This window comes from Pavona decussata, unplaced genomic scaffold (assembly GCF_977016875.1).
Source record: "Pavona decussata unplaced genomic scaffold, jaPavDecu1.1 SCAFFOLD_102, whole genome shotgun sequence".
Classification (NCBI taxonomy): domain Eukaryota; kingdom Metazoa; phylum Cnidaria; class Anthozoa; order Scleractinia; family Agariciidae; genus Pavona; species Pavona decussata.
In genome coordinates, this window is record NW_028145517.1 from 5,891,476 (window position 1) to 5,918,951 (window position 27,476).

At 36.2% G+C, this 27,476-nt stretch overlaps 1 protein-coding gene across 2 annotated transcripts; it reads right to left on the minus strand.

Moving 5' to 3' along the window:
- Positions 1-1,039: 1,039 nt before the first annotated feature.
- On the minus strand, positions 1,040-26,326 carry LOC146471888 (dual 3',5'-cyclic-AMP and -GMP phosphodiesterase 11-like). Of its 2 annotated transcripts, none has more exons than XM_085120456.1 (23): positions 25,511-26,326; positions 14,065-14,157; positions 12,880-12,951; positions 10,805-10,894; positions 10,566-10,703; positions 10,017-10,099; positions 9,326-9,392; positions 9,162-9,209; positions 8,743-8,818; positions 8,401-8,468; positions 7,493-7,585; positions 7,295-7,345; positions 6,922-7,068; positions 6,149-6,256; positions 5,897-6,006; positions 5,189-5,276; positions 4,662-4,762; positions 4,392-4,469; positions 4,231-4,294; positions 3,332-3,490; positions 2,882-2,980; positions 2,560-2,607; positions 1,040-1,275 (listed from the first exon to the last, which is right to left on the minus strand). In XM_085120456.1, the coding sequence occupies exons 1-22, from the start codon at positions 26,207-26,209 to the stop codon at positions 2,602-2,604; spliced, it is 2,538 nt and encodes an 845-aa protein (XP_084976582.1). In that variant the 5' UTR covers positions 26,210-26,326; the 3' UTR covers positions 1,040-1,275; positions 2,560-2,601. The 2 variants fall into 2 exon arrangements, with proteins under 2 accessions (XP_084976582.1, XP_084976581.1); XM_085120455.1 differs by lacking the exon at positions 2,560-2,607 and adding an exon at positions 2,647-2,689 and having other exon boundaries at positions 1,135-1,275.
- Positions 26,327-27,476: the final 1,150 nt, after the last annotated feature.

Genomic DNA, 27,476 nt, shown 5'->3' on the forward strand with positions numbered 1-27,476 from the left:
AACACCTCGAAATCGTTTAAAAAAACTTGGCTGCGCCTTGTTTTTTCAACCTACTTTTCAGTGTTTGGATATCTGATGAAACACGCTTTCTCGTGTTTGATATATTACATCAAACACGAGAAAGAATGTTTCATCTTATTTCCGAATACTGAGAAGAAGTGATTTGAAAAACGTGGCACAGCCAAGTTGTTGTTGTTATTGTTTTTTTTAATTATCTAATCAAGGTGTTTGGAAATCAGATTGAACACCCTTTCAAGTGTTTGATATAACTTCACAAAGGCCAAATAATTTAAATTATTAAAAACTGGATCATTATATGATGCAATTCCAGGGATGTGATTGGCTTAGCGGCCATGGTATATGAGCCATTATACCATGCCCCAGAAATAGCGACCATTAAATTGTCTTCTGGTTGTTCTTGCAAAGCAAAATCAGTAAGATCTAGCAACATTTCTAAATTGTTTTTAATAAAACAGTTATTCCACTCACGCTTGTTGGATAGGAGATGATTATAGCCAACTCGGCGCTACGCGCCTCGTTGGCTATCTATCATCTCATATCCAAAGCGCGCTCGTGGAATAATCGTTAAGTAAAGTATGAAGGTAAATTGGAATTCCCAGTGGGTTAGGGGTTTTATTAGAAAAAAAAATCAATCTACTGGAGGGAGGGGGGGGGGGGTGGTCATGGATATTTTTCTGCAACTACACAATGCACTGCTGTTTTAACTAACAGTGAGTGAGAGTCCAAATATAGTTCAGCAAAATTTCTTAATATGTTAATTGAATGTTCATCTGCCCTATTTGGTAAGAATTTTAAGTTTCAAGTGCTACAGTTTAGTAAATTAAACACAGTTAATTATTTTAGCCTACTGGTACTAGCCATCAAACTGTTATTGAAATGTTTACAGTCTCTGTGTACATAATATATATCTATAATAGTAACACTGCTGATAATGTTTATTACAGTACTCATAAAAACATAAGCAGAGCAGTCTTTACACTTCACATGACCTTCCTTATAGCGAAAATATATAACAAAAGCTTGTGAAATAACTTTACTTGGCAATGCACAATAATATTTATACAACCATATAATTGGCAATGATCTACGATTCACGTTCTAGAAAATTAAATTCATATGTAGCTTATGTACAAAGATTTCTATTTTTTGTTTAACTTTTATAATAATGCTATTTATGAGTTGCACGTCCAGAATGTTACCATAACTGCCTTGCAACAATATATTGCTAGTGAATTCGATTCCAGAGAGAACATCCTGGAATGGGATGGGAAAAACAATGAGAAATTAAAACAACTTTCACAGTGAAAAGAGATGTCATCAGAAAAGGAATGGCTTCAAGGAAAAATGTCCTACATGGTTTTTTTGCTTCAAGCAAAAGTATGCCTGTGTCATTTAACTAAGTAAACCTATCATTTATGAAAAAAAAAATTAAAATATCTATTTTTATAGTAGAAATGCTCTTAGCAACCCAAAGCCAGTTTATGGGAGTTCCACGCAGAAATCATATGAAACAAATAATCAAATTAAACATAACACGTTAAAAATCCTAAATGGCAGGAGGCAAACCAGCTGGTTACATACAAGAGTGGCTAAGGAAGGGGCTCGAACCTGGGACCTCCGGATTTCAAGTCCAGTGCCCTAAACCACCGGACCACACCACCTCATCAAAAATATAAAGTCCACCTCCTTATAAAGAGCTCTTTTCCCAAAAACAGCTCTGTCAATAGAACTGTAAAATGTGTGAAGGCTTAATATGGAAGAATTTGCCCAGCGTTAAGGTATATTGCTCAGCATCTGGGTCACTAACAGTGCATCTATAACAATATTTTAGTGCACTAAGTCTAAAGGAATCAATAAGGTAATTTGCTTTTTTCTTTGTTTCAAGGCTTGAGCTGCTTGGTAAAAGATGTCTTATGGGCTAAAAGTTGCATAGAAGCCTTCTGTGTGAAGGATGATAAATATAAAATGGCTAAACAGGGAACCAGGAAGTGCAAGCTTGCAGATGTCAAGCTACGAAGTGAGAAAGAGAAAGTTTGTTCAGAGGGGAAAAAATTCCCAATGTGACCTGGACATGACTGTGCTGTGGCTACAACTTGAAGTCCTGAAATGGAGATGACATGACAAGAAGCAGAGAAAGAAAGTGTGTTGAGCAGGAACACTGAATGAAGTGTGCACTTGGATAGACAACACTTACAAGTGCGTAGGCCTGATGGTGATAATGGTGGGTGGCGATGATGAGAAGAATGATAAAGATGATGATGACAATGATGGTTGATGACGATGATTAAAGATGACAACTACTGATAAAAAAGATTACAATATGACGTCAAATCATGGTGATGACAATAGTGCTGGCCCAAAATCGGTGATAATAGTGGTAGAGGTAGTTGTGGCGGTGGCGACGGTGACATTGATGGTAGCTGTAATAGTGACAAAGATGATGATGATGATGATGATGACAGTAACATGAACTGGATAGGTATCAGATTGGAAATATTTAACTACATGTAAAATCTTGTGAAAGAAATGTCTACATACCTAGGTAGGTATAACCTAGAGCATGCATGCACATCTCAGCTATTAGTGCTATACAAAAACAAGAACAAATAAACATTCAGTATTTACATTATTTCAGATCTCATCTCTTTCTCCAGACTTGATTCTCAATCTGCAGAAAGAAGGTGAACAACATTGGTTGCAAATTCCACGAAATAACTCTGGGTCATGTGTACAACTTGCGGAAGTCTTTTACATGAATTTGCAGTTTTAAAGAGTGGCAGGATTGACTCATGAATTCATCTGAACAGTGAACAACAACTCTACTAAGGAAACAATTCCTAGCTATAAACACAAAAAATACCTCTGCTTTGTGAGCATCAGCAAGCTTTTGCCATTGTCGCTTGTTTTCTCTGCAGCCGTCCTTCAGGGGTGAAAGCTTGGGATTCATTTGTGTAAAAGCCTGTGAAGAGAATATTACATAAACAATAAAATAGATCACTTTGAAGTGTCAATATACTTAGCACAGCAGTGATAACTGCAGATCAGATCATTCAGATAAAAGTTTTCTGTTTTCTCTTACACAAATGTCTCCAAAAACATTACATGGTGACTCCTGGAAAGGATACATTAGCAGAACCTCATTGTTATGTCATCTGCATTTCCATATAACATTTGCTCTTGCATTACACAGCCATATGAGTTGCCTAGTTGTAGTTTAAATCGGTTGGATTTTTACATGTGTTAGTCCCTTACTGTACATTAATGATGGAATATGCTACAGGTATCATTTACCAGATCTATATAAACCAACCTTGTATAGAGGCAAGCACACAGAATCGATGAATCCAACTTGCATCTGTGGTAATTCATCTTTTTTGCCTCTGTCCATCATTGCCATGGGTGTGGCCTTCAATTCCTGTTGTTCAAGGTCACCTTGCTGAAAGAATTCCTCTGCCACAAGTAGAGCAGTCTACAGAGAAGTTGGAAAACAAAAATTTACAACATACAGGTGACCATTTAACGAGAGGTGCCTGTCTATAAGAGCTGGACATCCTGTTTTGGAAATTATCCTATTCTGGGAGGTGTACAATTATAGACTATGGTGTCTAATAGAGACGTGTCTACTTACTCTAGGGTGTGCCCACTTAACAAGCTGTTCAACCATGAGAGACATGCAATTAATAAGGAGTCTGATTATAGAAGCCCTAGTTAATTGTAGAAGTATGCTTACAGTAGGCGTCCACATAGTAAAGATTATGCTTATCACAGGTGTTCAAGATGTCTGCAAGGAGGTGTCTACATTTTGGTTGTATCAACTTAGACAAGTGTAAATATTTATAGGTGTCAACTTAGAGGTGTCTGCATAAAGGGGTCCAGTTGACATGTGTTTGCTTATAGGATGTAGTGGCCACTTACAGAGGTGTCTGCCCTATAGCAAGTGTCCAGTTACAGGTGTCTGTCTTTTGCAAGTGTCCACTTACAGGCGTCTGCTTACAGCAGGTGTCCACTTCATTCTCGACTCCAGAGCTCTTCCCTTTTGCGCATGACTGACGGCAGGAAGGTGTATGGTGTATGACGTAGTCAAAGCCAAGCAGCTCTGGGGTCGAGAATGGTGTCCACTTATGTGAAGAGGTTACCTGCTCACAAAAGTGTCTGCAAACAGGTCTGCAATATTAACTTTAAACCATAACATAGTAAAGGACCTCTTACCCTTCTCTGTACTGGCCAGGGTTTCGTGATTGCTGATAGATCACATGCTGTCATCAACATAGCCCTAAGGTGACCACAACAATGGAAAAAATGATTTATAAACACCACTGAAAAAGGTATTTGTGATGAAATAATTGGGTTAAACAGAGATTAAAACAAACCTCAGAAGTTCTCTGTTCTCAGTGGTTGACCAATCCTCACAACCAGCTTCAGCTTTTTTGAAAAATTCAGCCCTTTTCCTGTAATGGGAGAAACAAATTAATTATTTTAGGCTCTAACTCAATGCTACCTCATTTTTGCTGTGAACAACTTAACAAAGGAATTTCAGAAAACTAAACAATGTGCACTTCTTGGGGGTTGTGACACAATTTAAGCTTAAAGAGCACACTTGTTTTTGCCTAATAAAAGAGCATCCTTAGAATAGAACTTACTGGAAATACAATGCCAGATCTGTCGCAATGATTGCTTGTTCCACGAGCTTAATCACTCTATTGTAATCCACAGCTGACAAGGATCCAAAAATTTCATTTCCCTGAAAATTAATACAAAAATAGTTAAGGATTACAAAAGTCACCAAATAAATTTTCTACAAGAAGGGAATTTGGAATTCAGAAGTGAGAATGCCATCTTGCTACAGTGTATGTGAAACATATATTTTAAAGATTCATATACTGGCTTTGCATAACTCCTTCCTCTATAATACATACACAATTTTACACACCCATGGACAATTCCTTTTAGCATCATAATTATACACATACTTATACACCCTGTACATTTGGTCTCATGGAGCCATCACTGTTGTTGTTGTGAGGGAAGTTTTCTATGCAGCTCTTATTTATGCTGTAATGCAATGCTTCTCCCTTTGTCTGGGGAGAAATGTTGTTAATGACCCTAAAAGCAGACGCATAGGAGACTATTCAGTGACTGTTAAGTACAAAAGTGTCAAACTCATTACCTGGCTATTAATGATCATAATACATTGATCAAAGTGGTGATGCTCCATCGTAGATGTGCTGTAAAGTTGTGCTAATGGCGTCGCACTCCTGCGTGCACAAACATTAATGTACCATTAAAAACAAAATTTCACTACAATTCTATTTAATTCTACTGATTTCCATTTAATTGACAGGGTTTTAAATAAGGTCTTCCACTGAAACAAAAGGAAATATGCAACTCAGAAGCAGCCTATTATATTGCTTACAGAAATTCTGTAGTTCACTCAGTTATTTTTAAGTTTATATGCTGTTGGCGTCACTCATAGGAGAACTTAAGCTTAGATGTTTGCATGCCACAGACAGTAACCAGAAGTGAAATGTTCTCTTTAATTAATCGTTGGCTTGTTTTTGTTTCTTAACAAGGATGCATGGGAAAATGTTTGTTCTGTTGTCCAGGGCCCAGTTGTTCAAAAAAAGGTGATAAACGCTAACCCACGATTAAATGTTAAATGAGGTTTTCAGCTAATAGTTAGGAAAAGTCAATGTCAAAATTGAGGGACAAAAATCTTTTGAACTCTGAACAACTGGGCCCTGAGGATTATCTTTTCACATGCCATGGTGTCAGTGTTTCAAAGGAGAGACATCCAACTGCAGGTTGCTATCCTGTCTGAAAAACATCTTTGCTTAAGGTCCCTAGTGTTTCAACTGATACTGATACTGCTACTTACTTGATTTGAAATGAATTGTTGGTGCCCCTGTGATCAAGGTCATGTGATAAACAGGCCACTAACAATGCAAATTGCTCTTCAGGACTAAACAGATTACCAAATTCCTCAATCTGTTGGTAAAAAACAATGCCATAATTTATATTAAGTGCTTTCGGCATTTCTTACTGATTTCTAACAACATGAGTACATATTGTTTTTATTGGCTAGAAAAAAAAAAGATGTCACGACAAATTATGGCAAATGGAAAACTACCTTAAGAATAGTGAACATTGTCTGTGCAACATTAAATGCATGCCTCCAGTTGTGGTACATCACTGGTCTGTAGTTCTTCTTTACTGTTAGAATCCATCGACAGAGAACCTGATCAACACAACAGTAATGTTACAATAAATTTAATTCACTCTAAAAATAAGTCAAGGCCAAGTGGTTTAATGGTTAGGGCATTTTGGTTTTTGAACTAGGGATCTCAGTATTTCCTCAGACAGAGACGGAAAATGTGAAGTCAAGTTTCTTGCTCAAACCAATAAATGAGTACAGGGGGTCTATCAGAAAATCTAAAGTAACCTGCTATAAAGCTCTCTTTTTGTTTCACTCAAGGTAAACCATTACTGTCACTGGGAAACCTGACCACACAACAGAAAATAAAAGAGCTGTGAAAATTGGGCCTCAGGTGACAGGTTAAACTTAAGTCAGTGCTTTTATTCAGCAAGCAGCAAATTTCATTATGAGCTGTGAAAAACACATCCCTCCTCGTTTATACCAGTTTGCATAATTTCTGCATTTCTGCTCAGACATGGGATATGAGGGAAAAAGGGATGATTGCTCACAGTCTATGCTGGTTAAATTATACATCCCATTTGAGAATGGGAGGCTACTCTGAGTTCCTTCATGTTCCAAAGACTAGACAGTGGATTCATGGGACTTACACAAAACAAAATTTGCACAGATGGAGCAGGGGTACTCATAAAAATTTCGCGTGGTAAGTGGTTTCGTGTTGACTTTTATATAACACCATGAATGTGTACCTGATATTCCACATTGAAATGCTCATGTAATTTAAGGTCTATCACCATGGCAAGTGTGCTTAGAAGAGTGTCCTGATCACCAATTGATTCATCGTCAAATGTGAAGTCCAGCAAATGAAAAGAACTGACAGATGGCAAAGGACAAGACTACAAGATATCAGAGCAAAAGGTACCAAACAATTTTTTTTAACTTTATAACATAACAGAAGCTACTAAGCTTTGGCAAGGGAAAGAAGACAGGCATGAACTAAAGGAACAAAGGAAAGTCTCTAAACTTTCAGTGCAAGTAATACATTGACTAAAATTCAAGTTGATTTATTGGCGCTGTTAAAAAATATATGGAAATTAAAGTATTGGACCGAGGGGTAAATACCTTCAATTTGTTGGCTTCTTCTAGAGGTGCTGCAGCATGATATGAAAGAACCTTGAGTAAAGAGAGACAGAAAGAGATCATGAGTTGGCAAAATTAAGAACAACCTTTCCTATTGGTGAATTTGGTTTCCCTCTCTAAATGCCACAACTGATTTATTTATTTCACTGAAGATTTTGGAGTGGCATCATTTGAACTCACCTCAAGTGCTACCTTCTGTTTTGCCATGGCCTTGTTCACATTCTCATACATCACAGTATTGTGGATTGCCATTCCACAAAAAATTGCAAATGCCTATAAAAAGAGCAATTAGGGAAGTGGTCAAAACTACTGTACTCAAACAGGACCCACCAAACCACAAAATAGATGGTCTCTGCCTGAATCCCACCCCCCCCCCCTCAACTTCAAAAGATGGTGGCTTTATTGGATAGCCACCCCTCTATTCAGCAGTAAAAAATGACAGTGAGATTCAAACCTCACTTTTCTTATTTATCTAGCAATGCTGACTCTTCCTAGCTGAATATTTCTGTGTCAACTCAAATTTTAAAGCCAGTAAAATTTTGTCGGTAATTAATGTTCATGCGATAGGTGGTGTCTTCGATAACCCCCCTACCCCAGACAAGGTGGGTCTTCTTCTAACAAACTTGTTATGACCTTAGTACAAAAGTAATGTGAAACCCAAGGTCAGAAAGATGATTTGAAATTTTCTAAAATTTTACTTACCTTTGTTCAAAGGAATATAACTCTATTTAATACATAATCATCTAGTGGTAACAAAAGAATCCTTGACTTTTCATTCTAACTCTTGAAGGTATAATTTAGAATTTCCCTGACTTGATACAAAATTTCCCAACGCCTTGCAAAGGTGTACTAAATAATAAACAAAAAGATGACAAAAAATAGCTCCCTGAAGACTCGACTTTCACTGATTTTTCTGGTGGAAACGCTAATTTAACAAATGAATTACGAAGGCAGGAGCGGAGAAAAGACACAATCATGTAACTTGAAACTTGATTGACAAGCTTCTAATCTGAAAACTGCATCCCATATGACATACATGTTAGAAATCAAGACTGTTGTCTGTAATACAAACTAAGATTACAAGATACCTCAAAGAGATTTTCATCATTTTTGTTGAATGATGTTCCATCCAGCTTATTCAAAAGTTGAACAACACCTAAAATGTAAGAAAAAAGAGATCGTAGATGAGAACTTTGTTTTTTAAGTGATCAACTACAACAGCATGCAAAAGTCCCTGCCTTAGGATTCTTCTCCAGCTAAAGCTACTAGCGCTAAGTAGAGATGACAGCACTGAGATCTTCGGTGTTTCATTGCAAGCACAAACCAGTGTTACAGGTAAATTTATCTGATTTCATGTCAAGTGAAATTGTTTCAAGCATCCTTAAATAACTTGAAAAGATGCCATCAATGAATTCATATTTTAATCTCACCAATAATTTCTTCACTGCCATTCTTTATTGGCATGCAGAGAATAGTTTTTGTGACAAAGCCTGAAGCCTGATCAACCTGCATTCACAAGAGAAAAAAATCATTTCAGATGGACAAGAACCATGAGTTTAAATTCAAAGGTTAAAGAACAGTATAATTATACGTGTATGGTAAAAAGGAACATTTAAATGACTTTACCCCTTAAAAACCCAAAAGTGATCGAATAGCACCTAATTTCTCCCCAAAAAATCATGACTTGATTAAACAAACAGGTTATGAAAATTTAAGAAATGACCAACAAGAGGAAAATGCTTGATATTTAACCAAATTCTCCTAACTGGTGAGATAAGAAATATACAAGAACAGTTAGGAGAATGTACATGTATGTTGATATTGAGGAAGGTTGAAAGCGTGTACTCACAGAGGGGTCAAATCTTTCATCTTTATACGCGTCAGGTATATTTAATGTCTGAAGAATAAAAAAAATGAATTGATTTTGAATTAATTTACTTGCAAAGTTCATTAACTCCCTTATGAAGAGAATGTAGAAACTGACCTTTAAATAGTTGACCACACCGTACATACCTCGCCTGTTGTCGCAACATGACCGGTAATTCCTAAATTGACAGGAAATCTGACTTCTGTCTTACTACTGTTGAAGAGAAATGCATTGCAATCAATAACTAATAAAAGATAAATAAATTATTTTTCTTTCTGTTATTTACGTTTAAATTGAACAGCCCTTTATTGAGGTCATTTTCCATTTTTACTCAGATCTGGTTCCATTTTTGGGTCAATGTCTTAGAAACAATATTATCATTCTTTCTAAGATATTGACACATATTTGTTTTGCTCATTTTCGCTGCCAGGAATAGGGGGGAGGTTTCCTTAAAGGGCAAGTTAGACAGTACGATTTTGCCTACGATTTGTCGCATGCGACACGCTTACGCCATGCCTACAACACGAATCGCGTCGTGTAAATCAACCTACAACATCCTTACGAAAGATGCACACAACACGAAAAATGTCATAGGATTTTAAAACATGTTTTAAAATCCTATGACAATCGTAGGTAAAGGCAATGTTGAGTGGCGAGAGTTGTGTACGATTTTTACATGATGCAAGCAGCGTGCGCTCTAGAAATCACATGCAACAGTCGTAAAAGAAAATCGTACCATCTAAATCACCCTTATGAAAGAATACAGACTAAAGTGGAGCAACATAATTGCTGGTATCATTGTCACAGAGGAGGATTGTAAACATTTATCACCCTTACCAAGATCTGTGTTTGACAACAGTTTGATCATCTTCATTTAAGTAGTCCCGTGCTTCCAAATCAAATGCTTGAGAGAACAGCGTCTGAAATAAAATACAGAACATGACCACTATCATCATCATCATCATTGTATGTCACTGGTATAACTGTCATTACATAATTTGACTCATTTTTGTGTTAATTACAATTCAAAAGACAGTGAGACCTCTTCCACAAGTTTTTAACACACTCAGACTATTCACCAAAAAACAACCAACTAACTATTGTGAAATTTCAAAAAGAAGCCCAGTGGGCTAATGCTTGTTCAAAGATTTTACATCGATTCATTTTCAAGCTAAAAGAGGAGTTTTATACTACTCTCAGTTGCTGCTTAAAATCTTCAAATTTACTATGCCCTTAGAAAACTTTCCTCAAATACTTGGCACCCTTGAATAATCGTCCCCTTAGAAGGAAACTAAAAAAGACAACTCTCAAGTACCATCATAACTTGTAACTATTGCAGAAATATTGAACATCAAAATTGCACCAAACAAACAACGTGTCATATACCTTTGACGTTGGGTCAACTAAAAGAACAGAACATCTTTCACACTGAAGTAAAGTCTGCGTGATCATCATAATTTTCTGTACAATGTTGTGTAGTGTGCTTTGTTCTTCAAAAATCGTTCTAGCTAGATCTAGTAAAACCTGAAACAAAGGAGAGAGAACTGCAGCTACAACCAATCAAGGAAAGACGATATTCAACTGAACAACAGCACAAAATTAAGTACTTCAAATAAATGCATTACCTGGTTTCTTCTAATTTCGAGCTGTGCTCTCTCATAGAGTTCTGCATTTGCAATTCCAATTGCACAGAAGACAAGGTATTTGCTAAATATCTGAGAAATACAGAAATTATAATGAGCTAACATTGATACATACTCACATGCAAAAATTGAGACAAATCCGGGGAAAAAAAAAACGGCCCAGCTTTCAACATAAGGCAGTTATACATCCAGCCCTTCAATTACCAAACACAATCAACAGGAGAAGGCATTTCATTTTCTTGAAGGCTTTAACAGCAAGTTTCATAGTGCTAACTTTTTAACTGAAGCCTTTAAGTCCCAGTAGTGACCAGCACACAATTTCTCCTTACAATATCACTACTCATGAGAATAAAGTACATGATCATCAAAGATTTCCTGATGCTTAAACAAATTCTCCCAAATAGTACCATAAGAAATGTATCAAGAACTATGTGGAGAATACATATGTTGATACTGGGTCTTAAAGGATTAGGCCAATCATACACAGTGCAACAGTGTTGCTGACCCAGGGGGGGGGGGGGAGGGGGGTACTCCTAAATATATAAGCTACAAAGGTACATGTATGTGCGGCCTCAAAGGGTATGGTTTTTCAGCCGCTTTGGTCATAAATAGAGTATCGATTTTAGCCATTTTGCCGCAATTTTGGTAATAAATAGGGTATCGATTTTTGCACTCTAGTCTTGAATTTGGCTTGTCACGCGCTGGGCTCCAGGGGTTTTTACACGGAATGCCCGCAGGGCAGGCCGTGTCTAGGTTTCGGTCGGGTATCTTTTTTTTTCTTCATCGTAGTCAGAAATCGCCACATTAATTTATGCATAAATCATGCCTTCCCCTAGCAGGGATGTATTGTTCTGATTGTCTTCAACAAAAGCAGGCCAATCAAAATCTATTATTCGGGCACATATCACGAGAGAGGGGACTCACTCATCCCTTCCTGTGTGACGTCAAATCATTATTTGATTTATTCATTAAACGTTGATTAAATTCTACACTCTCCCAGAAGAGATTTATTGTTCTGATTGTCTTGAACAAAAACAGCCCAATCAAAATCTATTATCGGCGCGTATATCACGAGGGAGGGGACCCACTTATCTCTACCTGTGTGACGTCAAAGCAAATCATCATTTCGAAAAGTTGTTTTTGTTCAATGGCAGCCACATGTATGAATTTAAGACTCTGATCTGCCGTTTGCAGAGAGAAAACAAACCTTTTTCAAGCGGTTAATCGAAATAATAACTTCTAGGTAGTACTCAACCGTTGAAACGGTGGAAATTGGGAGAGTTCACAGCGAAGAAGCTCCGCTTTCAAAAACAGATCGCATAATGGAAGCGAAGGATTAGAGCTGGAGGAGGCCAGACCAGTTCAGCGGGGTCATGACGTTATTGCAGAGTTATTTCTGGTATGATTTCAAGTAATACAACGATAAGTATCACGCAATATATCTGAATAAAACCATTCAGACAATTATTTCAATTGCCAAGGGAGGATAGTTTTTAGATATCTGCAAAACATACAATGGGGAATAATTGGGGCTACATTAAGCATTCCGTGTAATGCCATTAGCCGGGCATCTTGTTAAACTGAAGTTGACCAGACACTATCAGGTCATAAATAGGGTATCAAATTTTTGGTCAGGTCATAAATAGGGTAGGGAAAATGGCAGATTTTGGTCATAAATAGGGTAAGGGTTTTGGGAAGCGGGCCGCACACCCTATCCAATTTTTTAGGGAGTACCCCCCCCCCCCCCCATGCTTGGTGACAACAAATGATAAGTGATGACTAGACTTTTTGCCTCCACTATCAATTATTACTTCATGCTTTCTCCTAGCTTGCCATTCAACATGTTGAATGTTGCTGAATAGAATAGTGCCATGTTGGGAGCTGTTCTGTTCAACAACGTGCAACATATTGATGCCTTGTTTCAACAGGTAACATCACATGATACACAGCTCAAGATTTGTTGAACAGCAGGATCAACACTTGCTGCTCAACAAAATGTTAAACTGTGTATCGATAATTGGCCTTATAATGATAGATTCGAAATTTCTAAAATCTACCTTTTCATCTTCTCTGGTAAAGGTGTGATCTAGAAATCCTCTTTTATTTATAACTTGTGCAACACCAATGACCTAAACACAATACAAAACAAATTCATGACCAAACTGCATCTGTAACTATCTAAATGAAACTCGCAGGAACCTACTAGTGGATAAGGAAGGGATCTGAAGAAATATTCATTCATTTATTTATTTATTTATTTATTTATTTATTTATTTATTTATTGTTTTGGATATTAGAAGAACAAATCCTAATTTTTTGGGTGGTCTGCAGTTTCATGGGCATCCTGTGTAACCAAAGGGTAAACATCATTGGCTGGGGTAGCATTTTTGGCACCATTTCAATTAATTATTTTGGCCCACGCACACACCGTTGCTTGGTCTGAACAGTAAACAAAAATATGGCCAATGGTTGGTGACTTGTTGGAAGATTTTGTGCTGCAAGGTTTGATTTCACATAGAGGAAAGTTACCAGATTTATCGTCCTTTATCTTAACACTACTGCTTCCTAAATTTTTGTCGATTGTACTAAGTGGCAAATGAATAAAAATACATAATAAATAAAAACAAAAATGCAGGCCGGCAACAAGTTCAGATGTCAAACTCGACTGAGGAATTCAGTTCAAGTAGCTTGACTGTCATGAAGCCAAAATTCACAACTCACAAGACAAGTTTGCTGGAACACACCGGTAACACACACCAAACAATCAACAGTGAGTAACTTAATTTCTTATTGTTAATGCTCATGCTGAGTTAAATAAACAAGTTAGCCTTTTTTTTAATAGAAAAATAATTCACTGTGCACTGGACATTGACACTAATAGTCAATGATATATGTAAGACTTTAAGATGTACACTTCCTTCAGAACATACCAACGAAAATTGACAGAACAGACCTTAAAGTTTATTTCTCATTGTTTATATGTGTGTGCTGAGTTAAGTTGAATAGCCAAATAACGTCAATTGTGCCGACAATCCATTAAAATCTGAATGTGTTATACATAGGGCTTGTAATACACCATCAAATACAACTGAAACTCTTTTGAGATGTATTAATGAAATATCAAAGTCACCCTATTCAATGGCTGTGAATAGTAATTTGGAGCCATTATTAGTGAATCAAACACAAGTAACTATTCAATGACTACAAATGAATGTACTTCTAATCAGTCTGTTTAATCATACCTCCCCATGGTAAGTGTCCATGATTGGCATGCAGAGAATGCTTCTAGTGTGGTAACCAGTTTTTTGATCTATTTCCTGGTTAAATCTTGGATCCTGTTTGAGAAAAAAAAAACATCAACATTTCTGACATTATAACAGAGTGAAAAGCCCTAACTGGGAATGTCTTACTTGACACTAGGAAGAAGGGGGGTTTGTTTCTAAAGAAACTGTGGTGCAGCGTCGGTGGGGAGTAGAAATGAATGGTTTATCAACAGAGTTGAAAACTTAAGGTAAATTAGCCACTGTAAAGAGATTTGAGTGCTGACGTTTCAAGCATTAACCCTCCGTCAGAGCAAATCTTATGAAGGGCTAACGTTCAAAACGTCAGCACTCGAATCTCTTTACTAGTAAGGAAGACCCACTGGATTCCAATAAGGTACACCTTCAACTTCAAGTTGATTTTAAATGGGAACTTTTAAGGGACCACTGTAACTGGCTCTAGCTGCAGCATTTCCCCGGACATTTTTCACTGGAAATCTGGGTAATTTGATTGCTCATTTGTTTGTCTTCTTCTCATAATTATAATTTTTTTTTCTTTTTTGCATGGCAAAGCTCAATAAAATAACACAAATTCATGAAGGGAATAACAAAATAACTAAAACTCTTTTTTTTTTCTTTCCACACTTAGATCCTCCACCTCTACTCATCTAGATTCAATGCAGTGGTGGTTTTAACCTTGAGTCAGTCGGAAGATGCTGAAATGTGGGTCAACTATTACTCAGACAAATAAAAGCTATTGTCTGAGTAGGTTCTGCACCATTAACTCTTCAAGCTTTTAGCATAAATCCCAATAAAATTCAACAATATGGTAGAGATCTATAGCAAAGGAAATTACTTTCAAAAAGATGATAAGTTGGAAATTCAAAAGTGCTTATTTGTCAGTTTGAAACTACTGTATAATAATTTAATTTGGAACAACAATCTCAGCTACCCTGAAGGGTAACCTAAGGCAGTTTTTGGGAAAACAATGATCAATTATTAATTTTAGCTTAGGATGATTATAGAATTGGATTTTTCAATCTAGCTTCATATTTTCATTTAAAAACCTTCCATGGGGGAGGTATGGATATTCTCTGGGATCACATATAAGGTTTCAATTTCTCTCGTCATATAAAAAATATTTATATTCCAAGACCACAAATATATTAATTTAATGAACATAGGTAATAATGAAGTGATTAAATATGCAGTGACAAGAAAACATCAACAAGTTTTTACAAATAATGTCCAAAAAAAAAATGTCAATTAAAATGTGCAGTTTCAGAAAATATCCCTTGCCTACCCTCCACCCAAACAGAAGGAATTGGAAATTACAAGGCGGCGGGACAGGGGTTTGAAGGCAAAAAAAAAAAAACTTATGTTAAGTATGAAGCACAAGTGCAATTTCATTAGGGGAGTTGATTTGTTTCCCATCATTGTTCTAGAATTAAGTGGGACAATGTGAAAAGTGTCCTAGACTACAGCTGAAAGAACTCATCACTCATGTTTGATTATCCTTAATACAGGAAAGAGGATAAAACTGATGGCATATTAGAGTGAAGTGGAATATCTTTTTACAATGCAAACTATGTTAATGTTCTCATTAAAGGATTATCCCACCTCTGCAGCTGCTTTCCATTCATTAGCAAACTTAACCATTTGCATTCCAAAAACAGACTAATGCTTAATGTCTCCTTGAAAATCATTTAGTTATTACTTAATGCTTTTCCTTCTAGATTCAAACCGCAGTCACAAATGAAGTATTGCTTCTTTGGGTCAGTGGTCAAAGAATGAAATGTGCCAGGCCAACCCTTAATTCAATAAAAGCTATTGTCTGAGTAGGTTTGGCACCATTAAACTCTTTAAGCTCTTAGCATAAAACCTAATAAAAGTTGAAAATTCAAAGGCACTCATTTTGTTGTTTTGCAACCATTGTACAATATTTTAATATTGGAACAACATCTCAGCTACCCTGAAGGGTAACCTAAGGCAGTTTTTAGGAAATCCATTTGTAGCTTACTTTTAGCTAAGGATGATTATGTTTTTAATTAAGTCAGTTCTTAATAAACACCCTTTAAAATCTTCATTATGATTTTCTTGCTGCTATAATTATCTCCTTTTCATATCTGTCTATCTTACTCTATGTGTATGTTGTATATGTCACATGTAAACAATCTTTATGTGTGAATAGAGGTATTTCTTTCCACTTCAATAACCACCGTGACTACCCTTTGTTAACAGTCCAGACACAAATTGAAATTTCCGAACAAACAGTGTACAAACGGGTTTCAATGTTTGTGTAGCTTTTTTTTGTATCAAACAACAGTCCATCAGTTTGTACTAAATTACCCTAAACACTCATCTTGTGTCATATAAAAGGTCTTTGATCTTAGAAAGCACTTGGCAAAACAAAAACTATCACAAACGATTCAAAAAGATAATAGTGAAATCAATGAATCATATGCAATACGCTGATACAAAGAAATCATGAAACATATACAATGCAAAAAAGAAAACTCATTATCTCTTTACTCAGAGAAAACGTTAAATCCTTTTCTTAAAATATCGGTATTAAATATTGTGGTCTTTAACCTTTTTTCTTGAGCATGTCTCTTATTACACAATTTTAACTTAGGAGCAAAAATCATGCAAAACTACAGTTATTTACAAACAGAATATTTTAATATAAAGGTAGAAACATGTAAATTTTCAGCCCTGAAAACCGCATATGCTTTTATTTTCTAACAAGAAGAATACAAATAAGCTTACAGGTCAGACATATCCCAGAAAGCTGTTGGGTCCCATCATTCATGGTTTATACTTTTTATCTGTCAAAGTTTTTTTTAATTTTTTAATTGAGTATATTTGATAAGATAGTAATGTTGCAAGGAGAATTGGAAACTCATCACTATTGGAACACAAAACATTTATTTACTAACTAAAGACATGCCCATGACAGCCATCTCTCTGGAATGCTCCGTAAATTCTAAGAGATTGGCCACAGCAAAATTATCATTGAAAGCTATTTCATTCAGAGGATCTCAATCCTGCAACTCTGTTCCTAAGTCTTGCAAAACTTAGCTACGTCAAATATTGAATGTGTGGTCATTAAGAGGCCTCCAAGTCTCTACTTTAGTTACAAACTATTTATTTTAATAATATATTGATTCCTTTTGTAAATACTCTATCGAAAATACTTATTTTAATTTTAATTGGACTCCATTCATGAATTTCTTACATGCCACCACAAGCCTCTAATCACATATAAATAAATATTGATTTAAAATTTCAGTTTCAGCTTTTGGACATAAACACAAGTTGAGCTCAGACACTTTTTTCTCTAGAAGTACTTTCTTGAGCCTGAAGTGTGACAGTATTCTATTTTAAATGAATACTATTGAGCATTAATACTATGGTGCGATTTATTGCATTGTAAAAGAGAGATCTACTTGTAAGTCTTGCGACTGACTGCACAATTCGCATACTCAATTCGATTAAAATTAATGGCAGTAAAATGCATTGTTGTGTTCAGATCCTAAACGTATAAAAGTAAGATAAAGATAAACCAGCGAGGACTGTAGCCATGGTCTCCTGCACAGACATGATAACTGTAGCACACAGTTAAAATGAAAGCTACTGAGCAGTCCTTTATTATGGCTAGTATTTACATGATCTTTGTGTACCTGAGTGTGTTTTTCAAGTGAAAGTATTTTTTGGCAATTTGTGAAATGTTTAACTTGGTAAAATTATTGTGGAAGGTAAAAGAGTTCCTGTAACTGTCAACACATTGTTAAAATGTTAAGAATAAATGGACAATCATCCTGAAGCAAGGGCTCGGATAATGACAAACCTTCAACGAGTTGTCAGAATTTCATACGGTATGACCACAAAAAATTCAGCAGCAATAATTATAGAAAACGTGAAAGACTATAAGTTGTGTGTACAGTGCAGACTAAAGAAAAAGGGAGAAAAACAAAATCAAGGAAACCACAGACTAATTAAAATAAAATCTTAACAGCTGTCGGATTAAAATATATTACAGTCTTCATTAAAAATATCACTTAAGAAAAGTTATTCTTTAATTTCGTTCCAAAGCTTTGACTGGAAATCAAAACCAAATGCTCAATACAGAAGTGGGAATATCCTATGCAGCTGAGATGCCTCAGGCACAGAACACAAGGAGTTATTCTACTCTGAAAAATTCATTCCCACAATCCATTAATTGGCTTTTAGATGCAAACAGTGGTGATACCTGGTTGGACAACTAATACAAATTAAATCTGCATTAGAGACAAGTGGCTTTTGAGATTGAAGCTCATTAATCATAAAATAATTATATGTAGTCACTGATCTTAGGGTATTTTTAGAATGAACAAATATGACAGTTAGCGTGACACTCAATTGATTTTAAAGTCATGCTGTTAATAAGGAATCTTTTTTCTCTTCCGAATACAAGCTTTAAATGTAAAAGTCAGAAAAATGAAATAATCACTGTAGTAATGACTGACATTTAATCCGAGGAATTTCAAACAATGGTAAAAATCACAGGTTGATACCATTTTGTGGTTATTTTTTAATCTTGCTTAATTTTGATGCATTTCATACAACCCCCCCTTCAGTTACTCAAGTACCTCTTTTTAATTTTCTTTCTAGAGTTATAAATAAAAACCAGTCATGGTACACTGTGCAATCAACTTTCTGTCTGACTGTATTGTAATTACCCTGAGAGCAGTGGTTTCTCCACCAGACAGTACAGTGAAGCAACCACTGCTCACAGGGTATATTGTAATTATTACAATATACCCTGCGAGCAGTCACTATGGTTTCTCCACCGTACAGCTGTAGCATCTGGTGGAGCAACCACTGCTCTCAGGGTAATTACAATACAGTCAGACTATATTATATTATGTCCCCGACTATATATCATACCCCTATTGTGGGATGATTTTATGTGATCGTTTTACCACAAATCAAAAGTTAGAGCAACACGACTAATACAGATAAGATCTGACTGCCAAGAAAATAAGTTGTGTTGCTCTAACTTTTGAATTGTGGTAAAACGATCACATAAAAATATCTCATAATATAGGGCACACTCTAAATAAACTTGTCCTAGATGGCAGATGACTGACAAATTTTGCAAAATCTAATCAAAACTAGGAACTGAAAGTACAAAATGTCTTTCTAAACAAGACAGGGCAATGGATGTACATACCATATTCAATGATAAATTTATATTTCAATTTCGTTTATTAGAAGACATTGTCCTGGGTGCTTTGATCTAAATATGACATGGTTTACCACTTTCACTTTGTTTTTTAATCCATGTTTCATTGATCAACACAGCATAATGGTTTACTCAGGCTCACTTTCTGCAGATCTACAGATCTAGAGACTGGCCTTTCCTACCCAAGAAAGAGGATGGCATTTTGAGTGGCTTGAAATCAAGCCCACATAAGTTCACCTAAAGGTCCCTGGGCCCAGTTGTTCAAATTAAGCTAATCCTGGGTTAATGTCAACTGTTACTAATCTGTAAGGATTTGTCCAAAAGATTTTTGTCCCTCACTTTTGCCTTAGACTTCTTTACCTTTAGATTAAGAAGAGCCTTTAAAATCATCTTTAATGAGCGAGTTGAAAACCTCAGTTAAAGGGAACCTCCACTCCAACAACAAATTGATGGTAACTTGTCAAAAATAGTGTCTCAATTTTAAATTTTAGTTTAACCCATTGACTCCTAGACCGGCCAAAACCGGCCGTACCTCGCGCATGCTCCGCGCGTGAAACTCGATATGTTCTCCCTCCCCTCCTGGAGTTTTTTTCGTCCTGAAAAGGTCACAATAGCTAGTAGAATGATAAACCAATCAGAATCTGTCTTTTGCGCATATTTTAAGGCATTTTAGGGGGTAGGGGAAAGGATCCTTCTGAACCTACCGCATGGAGCTGAGCAAAATTACAAAATGGTGCCGCGCGTGAATCGGTCCTGAAGTTTCAAGACATGTTTTTTTCATCTTTTAAAGCAAGTACATCTTTTTTAAGCTGACAATGGAAAGGAATAATCGTGAACAATAATCTACCGTCAAAAAAGAGAACTTGGAGGCGTTAAAAAACAGCGAAAAGCCGTTTCGCGTTGTGATCTCTTATATTTCCACGCCGCTACCGAAATATGCCTCAAAAGTTAAAACCGAACCGCGGGCTTCAAACGGAGTTTATAAGACCAGGACAATGGTGACAACACGGTAAATGATGTTTTCCGATTTGGATTTGCTTTTTACAAATAGTTTAAGTGATGATTTGAACCAGAATTCTGTAACTTCTGTAATTTTCATCGCAAACGTGCCCGAATTTACTGCGAGTAATCGCTTTGTACAAACACGGAGCGTCTTCAAATTTTACATGCGTGTTTGCACGCACGCAAAAAAACTGAAAGTTTTTTGCCTCTAATAGCAAATATATTGTTTATTTCAATAAAACGTTTTGTTGGAAAAGCTTTTTGTTGATTTTTGAGTCTTTGTCAATTCATATATTCGTTTGAGAAGAAACAGATGCGTAATCAAGGGCAATTTGCATAAGCGGGTTGAAATTTGATATGCCAAAGGTTTTCATCAACATGCCGTGAATTTTAGCAATTTTTGCGTTCAAGTGTGTTTTTCGGCAAATGATTAATTGGTAACCATATTATTTTACGTTGGAAAACATTTGTTTAATCATTCCAGTTTAATATGCAGTTAATTTTGGAAGCCAAGAATATTAATTTATCTAGTGCGCAGTTTATCGCGTTAAACCGCTCTAGAAAAAAGGTAATGTATGCGAAAACCATGGCAACTCGACAGGAGTCAAAGGGTTAAAAAAGTAGAAGTCACATACAAGTGAGCTACGAATTAGATGTGATTATCGCCTATTTTCATTTTTAAATTTCCTGGGCGCCACCATGTTGGATTTTATGACGTAATATGGTTGCCGCTATTGATAGTAAGCGAAAGTTCTTTTGTGTGAAACAATAAAGCAACCATATATATTACGTCATGAAATCCAAGATAGCGGCGCCTGGGAAATTTAAAATGAAAAATAGGCGATAATCAAATTCTGTTTTCTCTGATACAGAAATATTATTTCCATGTTTTCCAACCAAATTTAAAATTAGATTGTATTTTCAACGATTTAACTCTATTTTATTTCAAGAGTGGAGGTTTCCTTTAACTTGTAATCATGGATTAACGTTAATCGGCTTTCGAACAACCAGGCCCTGGTCTTTATATTAGTGCATTACTCACTTATAAGAAACTTAACCTACACTGCCAAAGAAGAACTTGTAGACATTTTATGTTAATAAGGTGGAGGAGCATCATTTTAATAAGACACACATTCCTGATCCTCACCTTGTTTGGTTTATCAGCAGAGTTGATGACAGAGGTAATTTGGCCACCATAAAAAGAAATTCAATAGCTGAATCTCTTTACGATCGCCAAATTACCAAGTATCAACTGAGCTGTTTATGATACCAAACATTAGTTCCCCCCCACCACCAATTCAGCACCACAGTTTCTTTTAGTTAGAAACTAACTCCCGTATCTAACATGGCATACCCAAATTCAGGGTCAGAAGCATTTCTGGACATAGGTGAAGTATAGGTGCAATGTGAGGTAAGACCTTCACTTAGCTACAAAATAATTCTAGCACAACGATGAAAGAAATCAACTCAATTCTTGAAAGGAACAACTTGTGATCTGTTCTTGACTATGCACTCTGGAAACAATAATGCATGCAAGAACTTGAAAAATGTTAGCCTAACATTTTCAAGTTTCGATCCATTCTCACCTACTCTGTCTCTGGCTGCAGATGCACTAACCAACAGTTTTATCACACTGGGGTGATAATTTATAACAAAAATAGACAATAATTATTATATTTTTGTTTCAGTTGACAGACAAACATTTTTGGGTTTTGAAATGACATCAAATTTCTGTGATACTTACCCTTTAAGACTGTTAAAACCATCAAATAAAATAAGCAAAACAACTTAATTACTTCCAATCAATGTTAAGACCAGTTTTTACAATACAATGGAAATATGTGAAATGAATTGATGCAAGGCTCAAAAACATTCTTTCTTTGCTTTTTACAGAGGAAGCATTGCCACTAGTTCACTAGTTTTTTGTTCAGTTACAAAGCACTCAAGAATGTTCATGTTGGTGTACTTAAAATGTAAGTTTGTTCCCCAAAAGCCATGTGACCTCAAGTAGACTCTATGACATAATGTCTTAAATCCACGACTACATGTTTTAGTAGCAATATTTAACTTGGCATCTCAAGATTGAATTTCAAAATAATATTCTAACACTTTGCTACATATATCACTAACACTTCATCCATGAACGTTGCATGATTCCCATGTATAGAAAACAATGTCGTGTAAAAGTAACTTATTCAATTGCTGCCATGGATTTTTAGGTGATCGTACATGTATTAAAATGCCTGATTAAATTTAATGACATTTATTTACAACTTCCTCACAACAATATCAGTGGAGGTTGAAATTAAACATTATGTTCACAATCCATGATAACCGAAATAGGAAATCCCTAAAAACAGCTGGATGGACCAGAACAGAGGTGATACAATTGAAAACAATTTCAGTCTGATATCTCAATACTTACAGCATTTTCTCAAAACAATATTGTCCACAGATTTCTAATGATACACTTGAAACACAATGAAGAAAAACAATTCCATTCACAGGAATTTCAGTGATATTACTATGAAACATTATAGTCCATACAAATAGGTGTTGTTCATTGTTCACACAAAAATACTGCTTTGATATTTAAATTGATGGCAAAAATATGGTCCCCTTACAACCAAAGATTTGAACCTAACTGTCATTTTCAAAATTTCCCATTTTAGCTTGACTGATAATCTTTCAACCATTGCTATGGTCTGACAGTCTTCACTGGTTAAATTGTAGGTAGCAACTTCAAGACTTGATATACTATATTATATATTCAATAATTAAAATTGACAATTTTTAAACCTTCATGATGGATTTATAATCATAGGCACTAACCTTACCTATAATCTATTAGAACCAAACAGAGTAAGCATCTACACTGCAATCAATTTCATTCTGTATGTACACCGTAACACAATTCCTTAAAAATTATAACTTACAGCAGTTCCTTACAACCTGTATGTCAGCCCTAATCTAAAAATAGCTGTAATTGTACCTTACAACCCAAAGCAAAATTATTTCAATGCAAATTGTTTCAAGGATGTTTTAAGTCATTTTGAAATTAACAGAAAGACAAAATGTTCGAACATTACTGTGATCAAACCAACCATTTAAAAGATGCACAGAAAAACTGATGGAGTTGTGGAATAAAAACTAGGTGTTATCTCAAATCCTTTTCAGACGTCAATTTCCATATATTTATCAGCAACTACAGGTTGTCAAAGTTTTTAAGACTATTTTTGAGATAAAAAACCTTTTTCCTACTTATTGATAGTCTTACCTACAAAAACACAATATTTTGGGTAACAAAAGTTGTCTATTTTTGGTGCATTTAAAAAAAATAAACTTTTCATGTATTTACACAAGTCAACTTACGCCCAATTGGAGAAAAAACATTTTTTATCACCGTGAATATAAATGAATACCAGTTCGAAACAGCAATCTCAAAGATAAGTTATATTACTTTGTAATCTACAAGATGGGGGACTATACGCTTGTGGTTTAATACATACAAAAGTTTTTTTTTATTCTTAGAAATTTCTCGCACCGTTCCTGCCAAAACACTAGAGTATGATTCGGACCACTTTCACGTCCGGTATATGATAAATTTTATTTTAATTAAGAAGAGAGCTTTCAGCCAGGAGATATAACTGTTTACACAAACTCTTCTTTTTTCATGCCTTTTTTTGTTACGGCATATTATTACGGGTATACAATGAAAAATGAACCAGCGACTTTTTACATCACAAAGCCAGCCATTGAAATTTTACTTCCTTTGGAGCAAATTACTATTTTCGATTTAACCCGACGTTAGTATTCAGAAAATAAAGGGAAAAATATCACCAAAAGCCAAAAGAATATTACCCATGGTAATTAATCTGTCATTCTAGAAAAAAACCCTAAAGTGGTTACAATAAGGAGGATTATTCCAAAGCGCTTAATCACCTCGCGTGACATCTATATAGATAGTCTGTTTTTATAATCATTCACCTCTCGCATATTTTCTTTTAAAAGCTAAATTTTGCCTGAAAGAAGACAAGACTCTTTTTTGTGCGATTGCTTCGCGCCACTTCACATTGGGGCAGCAAAAACTTGACACTAGTGACATGAAACAAGAAATATTTCCGACAACATCCAGACGACACCCCGTTGTCCAATATTTTCGATAAATTTACAACGTTAAATTCTAAAGAAAGCCGTTCAAGCTTGCCTTTATAACCTTATCTACGAAAGAAAATTACTCTTCGAAAATGCTACCGTTTGCCGAAAAATTAAAGGACAAACAGGTTTGAGAAAATTTAATACAAATTGCATTTGTTGATATAATTTCTTGCCTGGATAGTTTTGTGATCATTATTGTTTTCAAATGACACGCCAGGTTCAGAATTTAGCGGTGTCGCACAACTAACTCGGATGAGATTGCGAATAAATCTCTTGTTTTCTCATAAAGTACCGAAGCTACAATCTCTCTGCTTGAATGTACCGACTCTGCCGATGAAATGTAAACAAGCAAGTAAATATGTCGGCGCAAAAGGGGACGGCAATTACAACTACCATGTTTTGACGAAAAACTACCCATTTCCCGTAAAAAGCGGCCCTGTTTCGATGTTGATGACTAAAACTAGGTTAACAAACCCAATTCTGCTACGGAGTGCAAGCGTAGTTTCGCTTATTTTATGCCAGCGAGGACGAAAACATAAATCTTAGCGTTCAACGGAACGACAGTTGGCCGAAGATAGTAAACGGCTGTACCTCAATCGAATACACTCTTGTCGTTACCACGGAGTCACTCGCAAATTTGACGGCTCAAGGAAATTAAACGAATTTTTCACCCAGATTCAGAAAAGATTCCACAAAACTGACATTTCGTTTACCGAGTTAAATCCACCAAAGGGGGTTAAGCTCTTGAAAGCAACACGGCTCATAATCGATTAGCAGGAAATTTCGAGAGCACAGCTACAGGCGCCAAACATTTTAGTTTATGAACTATAAAATGTTCCGCCGGTTGGAAGGTACACCGCTCCTTCAACATACAAATGAAAAGTGGATAAATAAAAGAAATACACAGAGTTAATTCAAAATTACTACCACTGCTACGCAACTTGTAAATTCGGAAAAGCTTGTGAAAACAGACATCTAGGCAACGGTTAGCTAAGGAAAGAAAACAAGCGAGACACAGCGAGGGTGAAACAGCTGACTCACCTCGTATGCATTCGCAATGTTCACAACTTCTCCAGTCGCAGCGGTGTAGCCTACAATCCCCGTTCCAAGAGGAATTCGAATTTCTTCTAGGCCTTGCATATCTTCTAGTTTAGATTCCGCGTTGACATCAAACACTTTAGACACGAGAAACCGGGGCCCATCTTTCGGGCCTTGAAGAAGAAACAGCGAACAGCGGTCACCATTGACAAGAATACTAACATTTTGCAGGATTTTGTGACAAAGAGTTTTCACGTCCAAATCGTTGGCAATATCCTTAACGAGTTCCATTAATAGCTCCCTTTCGTCGAGTTGTAGCAGTTCGACCCGCGATTTGCGATTTCTGTGCGGCGAGCGTGTCCTAAGAAAAGGTTCACTAGGAGAAAGGAAAGTCGCCTGGCCATCCACCACATTGACCAAGGGTTTTAAAATTCCTCTCCCTTCAAATTCAGACGCTGATATTTTCCTCACAGGCGTTGAAGAGCCCGATGCTGGCGGTGTTCCACTCGGAGTAGGAGTCCGAACCGACCGTGACTGAAGCCAAGAATCGATCAAGGTCCTGCTCGCTTTACGCGTAAAATACGAGTGGACGAAATCGAGATGTTCATCGAGCCACGCTTCAATGTTTTGCTCGACGTTGTTCCCTTCGAACTTGATACCCACAGGTTCGTTTTTCTCGTTCTTTGTGCAGCAATTCGCCATCTTCGCGGCCTGTTGTTACTGTACATTCGAAATTCTCGAGAAGAGTTGATCCCTCGATCTGCAACTCATATGAGAGAAACTGACAACCAGTTGTTTAAGTTGATTGACAGTTAATTGGAAGCGCGCTCTTGTGATTGGTGGAGCCGATAGTAGGCTTTCCAACACATCGCCTAGAGTAGTTTCGTGCAAAACAGCAATATTACTTCAGACAGCTTTTTCCTTTGTTGCAGAACAAAATTAGACGTCCCCTTTCTTATTGAAAAAGCTCTTCTAAAATAATTACAGAAAGAAAATCGAAAGCTTTAGAAGGCTGTTGTTTGCTTGGCGTGTTTGTTTGTTTGTTTTCCTGCGTAGGTTTTTAATTTGCCACTTAACAGGTTCCGTCCTTCAATCTTCTTACAACCATGGCAATACTTTTCTGTAAATATGCCAGTTGCGTCAGTTCATAATTGCCTACGAAAGCCATTCATGAATCTTGAAAACGTGTCGGTGGAAGACACTTCTTAACACAAGTCCGATAATAATACGCGATGAAAAAGAACTCACACCTTAAGTGTTTTTAAAAAAATTACCGGACTAGAAAGGTTAATTGCTAAGTATCATGACCAGAATTATTTACCAATGAACAATAAACGCGTTGTCAAGTTTTGCAAAGAGTTTTACTCTGTCAATAAACCCCACCTTTCTCCAAGACACGCGCGCTATAGTAACAAGCAAGTCTCTATTTTGTATCCAAAATGAAACTTTTTTTTTCTTGGCTTTATTTCCCGTTAAACTTAATACCTCAATGTTTTGCGAACGACAGAAAGATCACGTAATTAGCTGCCGTTTGTCTCACGTAGTAGCTAATCAAGCACAGGTGTCTAGATTGATTTTGTTCAACGTATCGCTTTTTCAACGGTGCCAAAAAAGTACGTCAAATTTGACCTTTTACTTGGCTAATAAATTATGCAGCATCAATTTAAAAAAAAAATACCTCTCAGCTAAGGGGAGTAGAAGGCCTGCCTCGTTGAAAATTGATTTTCTTTTTGAACGAGTAGACACTTTTCTTTACGACTGATTTAAATTGTTCATTAATCACCGTTTATCTCCGCTCGCTTATCTAGCAATCGACGGCATCAACATTTGTTGAATAAACTGAGAAAGCCTAAATATCCATCTCTATATATCTCTTTGTGGTGTTTCAACAGTAAATACAGTGTCTCTGACATTATCTCGAATGTAATATACTAAGGCTGTTTCTTCTTGCTATTTGCGTCATACATAT